This window comes from Carassius auratus, chromosome 5, assembly GCF_003368295.1.
Source record: "Carassius auratus strain Wakin chromosome 5, ASM336829v1, whole genome shotgun sequence".
Taxonomy (NCBI): domain Eukaryota; kingdom Metazoa; phylum Chordata; class Actinopteri; order Cypriniformes; family Cyprinidae; genus Carassius; species Carassius auratus.
The window spans coordinates 18,876,466-18,883,414 of record NC_039247.1 but is presented as its reverse complement, the minus strand read 5'-3'; the positions used below and the strand labels follow the sequence as shown (position 1 = coordinate 18,883,414).

The 6,949-nt window shown below is 36.9% G+C and overlaps 1 protein-coding gene across 1 annotated transcript; it reads left to right on the top strand.

The window, feature by feature from the left end:
- Positions 1 to 93: 93 nt before the first annotated feature.
- Positions 94 to 6,634, top strand: LOC113079556 (solute carrier family 2, facilitated glucose transporter member 8-like). The gene is made up of 10 exons (XM_026251797.1): positions 94 to 429; positions 572 to 734; positions 979 to 1,185; positions 2,150 to 2,249; positions 2,787 to 2,998; positions 3,914 to 4,063; positions 4,158 to 4,266; positions 4,368 to 4,541; positions 5,474 to 5,619; positions 5,706 to 6,634. Exons 1-10 carry the CDS (start codon positions 344 to 346, stop codon positions 5,850 to 5,852), a joined length of 1,494 nt encoding a protein of 497 aa, XP_026107582.1. The 5' UTR covers positions 94 to 343; the 3' UTR covers positions 5,853 to 6,634.
- Positions 6,635 to 6,949: the final 315 nt, after the last annotated feature.

Here is a 6,949-nt window from a genome sequence, read left to right as displayed (position 1 = left end):
AAAAAAAGTTATACATATTTTATGTGCATTTGTGTAAACAAGTTAAAGGAAACAGTAAATGACTTTTATTTTGAAACCAAGTGCGGACGTCTGTGGTCAGCAAGTAACGTTATGTATTTATTAATATCAGCTGACAGCACAGGTTTCTTTTACTGTCTATGGGTTTAGCGAAATAAAGCGGGGTTTTTTTCTCGGGATGCGGAAAGACAAAGCATTTGATACATCCCTGGCTAAACTTGTGTGTGCGTTGTCAGTTGTATTCATGACATAAAACACAGTTTGTCAGTGGCGATTATCTACGGACTGCTTGATGATTTGATTATCGTTTGCGAGCGGAGACACGATGGATGATTTCGAGGAGACCAGACCACTGCTGGTCAACAGTGAGCTGACAGACGAGGACAGATCGGAACAGGACTCATATCTAGAGTAAGTCCGACTTCATGGGTAGTTTTTTCTGTTTCAGTAGTTTAACATACAGGGTACCCGCGCTCATGCAAACAAAACCTGCTCAGCAAGAATGGTAACAGTGTCCATAACTAATTTGTCCATAACTACTTTTGCTCGACAGTAAAGTTAAGAATGGGAAACTGTACATGGCCACATTCGCAGCAGTCCTGGGACCCCTGAGTTTTGGGTTTGTCCTGGGTTACAGCTCCCCTGCCATACCTGAGCTCCGCGGAATCCAGGACCCAAGACTGCAGCTCAGCACAGATGAAGCTTCCTGGTTTGGGGTACATGCTCCTGTCCTGTTTTTTTTTTTTTTTTTTAAGTATTATTTATTTTTATTTTAAATTCCCCAGAACTTACAATGTCATTATAGTTTCCGAGTTGGAGGATGTTTAAATATCAAAATCCAAATTTAGTTGTCAGTGTGTGTGTGTGTGTGTGTGTGTGTATGTATATATATATATATATATATATAAATGCTGATGTCCGAGTTCAAATGTTACAAAAAGATCTTTTTCTGTCTTGTAGTCCGTGGTGACCATAGGTGCAGCTTTTGGGGGTCTCATTGGAGGATGGGTTGTGGAGAGGATCGGACGAAAATTGAGCCTTATGTTCTGTGCAGTACCATTCATCTGTGGGTTCACCGTCATTATCGCTGCTCAGAACCACTGGATGTTGTATGTGGGCAGAGTGCTCACTGGTCTGGCCAGTGGAGTGACTTCTCTTGTGGTGCCTGTAAGTATTACCAGTGTATTGCTGGAGGTAAAAATCCTAATCATTTTCTCTATAGGGGAATGTCAAATCTCAAACTATTTTAATATTTGTTTATATATAGGTATAAAACTTAAACTTAAAATATATTGTTTCTATAATCAATGTGTTTAAAAGAATAGTTTTATATTTCTTCATCTTTTAATTTCACTGTCATTCACAGTACTTCATGAGACTGTAGTTCTTTGTCCTGTTAAAGTTGTTAATTACACAGTCTTGTACCTATTTGTTCCATTTTTTTTAGTTTTTGTCTCAAATCAAATTTTGTAATTGTGATTCACTTCATAGCTGGTTGGTTTCGTTCATTTTATGGCTTATAATTCTTAAATAAAGTCGATGAGCACTTTGCACATTATTATTACTGCTGTTGTATTAAAAGGTTAGTTCACCCAAAAATGAAAATTATGTTATTGTCGTTCCAAACCCGTGAGACCTCTGTTCATCTTCGAAACACAGTTTAAGAAAGCTTTTTGTCCCTCCATTGAAAATGTATGTTCGGTATACTGTCCATGTCCAGAAATGAAATAAAAACATCATCAAAGTAGTCCATGTGACATCAGAGGGTCAGTACGAATTTGTTGAAGCATTGAAAATACATTTTGGTCCAAAAATAACAAAAAATACGACTTTACTTAGCATTGTCTTTTCTTTCGGGTTTTGTTGTGAGCACATTCACAACACTGCAGTGACGACGCTGACGTGTTATCTTTGTTATTGGGCGCACCAGAAAACACGTCAGCAGCGTCATGAATGCATCGTACACACAGTATCAATGGAGGGACTGAGAGCTCTCAGACTAAATTTAAAATATCTTAAACTGGGTTCTGAAGATGAATTATGTGAACCATGTTTTTAAGTAAATTTGGGAAATTTAAGTTAGTAGAACATTATCCATTTGACTTGTTTCTTGTTTTCTCCTTTTCTACAGCTTTACATCTCTGAAACAGCTCATGAGCGTGTTAGGGGAACTATGGGATCGTGCGTGCAACTAATGGTTGTGACAGGCATTATGGGAGCCTATGTAACAGGTATTTAGGCCCCCATTTTAAACTTGTGATTAAACTATGACATACGAGTTATGATGCTTGACTGCCTTTGAGAGTAATAGAGCTATTCTGCTCTCAGTTAGCTGTATTTGATGATGTTTAATCAGAGGACACATTTCAACCAATATAATGTCTCTTTTCCAATGCATCACTGCAATCAGTACTTTATTTGTTCTTTGAAATCAGCTCAAATGTATGTGAATGCCATCCTATTTTGTGTTGATGAGGATCCTTGTGAAAGACTCTTGTCTTTCAGTATTGCATTAATGGATAAGTCAAGTTAGCTCAGGAATGTCCCTCTTAAACACACACAGATCCTGCATTGTACGTGTCTGAATCTGAGCTGTGTATGAAAACCTGACCTATTCTGTGTGTTCAGTAGTTGTATATACCTTAAAAGTACCTCCATTAATGTAGTAGGAGTTAAACAATAACATGAGGGTGAGTAAATGATGACAGAATTGTCATTTTGGGGTGAGCTATCGCTTTAAATAACTTAAGTAAAGTTTATTTTTCAAGGTTTGTTCCTGGACTGGCAATGGTTAGCAATCACATCCTCTATCCCTCCCACACTAATGCTGGTGTGTATGTGCTTCATGCCGGAGACGCCACGATTCCTGCTCTGCCAAGGGAAGAGGAGAGAGGCAGAGGAGGCCCTGCGCTTCCTCAGGGGTCCTGATGCCCCGGCAGAGTGGGAGTGTGCTAGAATAGAAGAGGCCTACAAAAATGAAGTTAGCCAACACACATTTCTCATTTCACATCTCAGAGTTCAAAAATCTCAAATTTAATATTATATGCTGAGCTTATGTTTAAGGATAAAGCCGACGTGAATTGTCTATTGCACCTTTCCTTTTCGAATATGACATATTTTTGATGAACTGGGTATTCAGTGATGAAACAGTTCACCCAAAAATAAAAATTCTGTCATTATTTACTTGGCCTCACGTCGTTCCAAACCCATACGACTTTTATTCGTTTTTGAAACACTAGTGAATATAGATTTAATGATGATTTATTTTCCTGCGCTGAAAGTCTATTCCACCAAAACGTGCATGCGGTTTAATCCAAGAGACATGATCACTTTATATGACACACTCATTTAATTTATGCTTTTATTTATATATAAACATTGAACAATGCACATACATAGAGCTCATCAAATATGGAATCATCAAACCTTATCTGTTCTTGTGAAAGATCTAATGTTTGTATGTGAAAAAAAATCCATTAATAATGTTAAATGATCATGTCTCTTCAGAAGACTTGGCTTAAACTGCTCAATTCATTTGGATTTATTTTTTATTTTTATTTTCAGTTTTGTTGTTGTGTGGACTTTCTGTGGAAATCTCTGATGTTTAAAAAAAAAAAAAAATCATAATTCGTGTTTCGAATAGGAGCAAAAGTCTTGGAAAACCATGAGGGTGAGTGATGACAGAATTGAGATTTTTGGGTCAACTATCCTGTAAATTTTATTCATCAGGAACTGAAAGAATGATTAAACGTGGGTGTTACCAACCAGAATTAATGTTTAATTTTGTTGACTTTAAGTTTACCTCACTTTACTGGGGCTTTTTTCAATTTAATAAATATTGTTATGTGTACAACTTTTATACAAGTCACTAAAGTTGACGTTTAATTGATTACAGGAGCAAAGCTTCAGTCTGGCCGATTTGAAGGACCCTGGTGTCTTAAAGCCTTTGGGCATAGGCATTATGATGATGCTCCTCCAGCAAATGACCGGCATTAATGCCATCATGTTTTATGCAGAGACGATTTTCGAGCAGGCCCATTTTAAAGTGAGTTTTTTTTTTTTTTTTTTTTTTTTTTTTTAAAGTTTATTCATCAAGAGCTTATTGTGCATATTGTGATGTTCATTATTTTCCACCACAGAGCAGCGATGTGGCCACTGTTATTGTTGCAGCCACACAGGTGGTCTTCACTGCAATTGCTGCTGTTATCATGGACAAGGCTGGGCGGAAAGTTCTCCTCATCTTGTCTGGTAGAAACATCATTAATTAATATATTTGCACAACTGTATAATTTTTTTTGTTATTAAAAAGACTAAAAATAGATTGTCCTTAATTTTGTGTCTCCCACAAGGTGTCACCATGTGTGTTAGTGAAGCAGTGTTTGGAGTATATTTCAAGTTGACTGTGAAGCATAATAACTCTACACTGATAAGTTTACTAACAGACGCCCAGGGTTCTCTGGCAGAGCAGCCTCCTACTGACCTGGCCTGGCTGGCTGTGGGAAGCATGGGCCTTTTCATTGCAGGTTAGAAGAAATGTATTTTACTAAACTTACCAAGTATTTAGCAGCTACACTAAAATTTGCTGCTCTATGTGGTCAAGTCACATTTATTCATATACACTTTATACAATACAGATTGTTAAAAAGCAGCTTCACAGTAAAATTAGGGTTCTTGTAAAATTCATCAATTATGAAAGTGACGTGACATTCAGCCAAGTATGGTGACCCATACTCAGAATTTGTGCTCTGCATTTAACCCATCACAAACACCCACAATTCCTGCCGGCCCGAGACTCGAACTCACAACCCTTCAATTGGGAGTCTGACTCTCTAACCATTAGGCCACGACTTTCCCAAGTTCTAAGCATGAAACAAGTTCTAAGCAGTTCTACAGAAGATAAAAGTGTCATTAGCCAGCTGAATTCACTTGAAATAAAAATAACTATAAAGATAAAGTATAATTTATGGCCATCCAAATTACAATTATTTTACAGATGCAGAGTGACTTAGAAAGAAAACAAAATATACAGTGGTCTAGATTTCTTTATGCAATATCAAGCTGCACTTGAGATTTTGTCCAGTTCATATTTTTGGTGGAAGGTCTAGTTATGAACCTCTTGATGGTGCAGGCTGATTGGCCGCATCATTTGCTGTATGGCACAAGCTGATTGGTCTGAAACCCTCCACCTCCCCCAGCTCCACCTGTCTAGATGTGCTACCAGATTTACCAGATTGCATTGCTCACAACAGCTTGTCTTTGCAATTATTGGCAGTAGCAAATCAATACCTGCTCTGCAGCAATAGCAGCAGAATGTTCAGCGAATATATTGCACCAAGACCAAATACATTAACATTGTCATATCAATCAAAAATCAATCAAATCCGAGATTTGTTATAATCTTTAATATGTGAATGGACTGCAGTTAATCTGGATATCATAAATATGTGTAAATCAGGTTTTGCTCTTGGTTGGGGTCCTACTCCTTGGCTGGTGATGTCAGAGATCTTTCCCACACGAGTGAGGGGATTGGGCAGTGCTCTGTGTGTGCTTACCAACTGGACCTGTGCCTTCATTGTCACCAAGACCTTCCAGAACCTCACGGTGAGCTGACGGTCATGTATTTTCCACAGAAACATTCTAGGTTTAACAAACAGGTCTGATAAAGGATACGTGTTGTTTCTTTTTAGGATGCCATAACCAGTGCGGGGACATTCTGGATGTTCTCAGGACTGTGTGCTCTCAATGTCATCTTCACTGCTATTTTTGTCCCTGAGACCAAAGGCAGAACTCTGGAGGAGATTCAAGCTCGTTTTAAGGGGACTCGACAGCACTAGACAAGTTTTCTCCTTGGTGCCAACACCAAAATTTAGAAAAAAACAAACTAGTTGCAATGACATGTTAGAAGCCTGTCATTATGTTTTCAAATAATGTAAACATTTACATATTAAATATGTGTGTTTGATACTTTTTTAATGTGATTTGTCATTGAATCAGCAAAAATAGCGGCTGATGTGATATATTTTCAAGCAGTCTTCAAGAATCTTTTAATACTGTTATAGTTGATACTAAAAATGAGAGATGACGTGAAAAATCATTTTAACTTGTTTGCAGGTCATATAAAGGATGTTTTTGAAAAAGGTCTAAATATACAACTATTCATTTGCCACATGGAGAGTTTATATAAGCTTTATTAGTTAGCAATTTCCTCTGCATCAACACAGTACCTTGGGTTACATTTTAATTAGAAGCTCAGTCAATCTCAAAAAGAATATTATAGGAAATGTTGAATTTAAAATGATTCTTGTCTTTATATTCTGATGGTACTGTATGCTGTTATAAATGTATACTAATTAATGAACTGCATTAGTGACCGCATGATTTTTTTTTCTGACCTCATCTACCATCAACTTGCTCACTTTTTTGTGTTTAACGAAGAAGTTGAACCAAATACGGTATTAATCCAAATTTATTTAACATACTCTATTGTTGGCTTCATTCAGAAAGTGCGCAAAATTAAACTGAAGTCTCAAAGGTGAAGTCGTATGTTGTTTTGAACTGTGGAACTGAGTCCGTAAAGTTTAATGCATTGTTCTGACAATAAATAATGTGCCAAATACAAGTTTTGTCAATTTTGTATTATTATTAAAATATGATTTTTTAATAAATTTATTTTTATTAAAATTGGTGCCATGTTACTAGATAGCCAGACTTCATTACGTGTACTGTTATGTTTTTCAGTTATGAGCCATCATAGTTGATGTGGTCTCATTACTAGAAGCTTCCAGCTATTGCTTAAAGCCTGAGAAATTGGCCGATCGGAGACTTATTATGAGGTCTCTTCAGAAGTATCCAGTCATTATACCATCTCTGTTTAATTTAAATTTTCAGGCATAAGTGTACGAACACTGGAGTAATGGTGATTTTTGTAGAG

What these genes read in the sequence shown, in the direction of transcription:
- LOC113079556 (XM_026251797.1), top strand. Translation starts at nt 344, where the DNA reads ATGGATGATTTCGAGGAGACCAGACCACTGCTGGTCAACAGTGAGCTG. An exon ending in TATGGGAGCCTATGTAACAG is followed by an intron (nt 2,250 to 2,786) that starts GTATTTAGGCCC and finishes TTATTTTTCAAG; the next exon opens with GTTTGTTCCTGGACTGGCAA. An exon ending in TCGAGCAGGCCCATTTTAAA is followed by an intron (nt 4,064 to 4,157) that starts GTGAGTTTTTTT and finishes TTTCCACCACAG; the next exon opens with AGCAGCGATGTGGCCACTGT.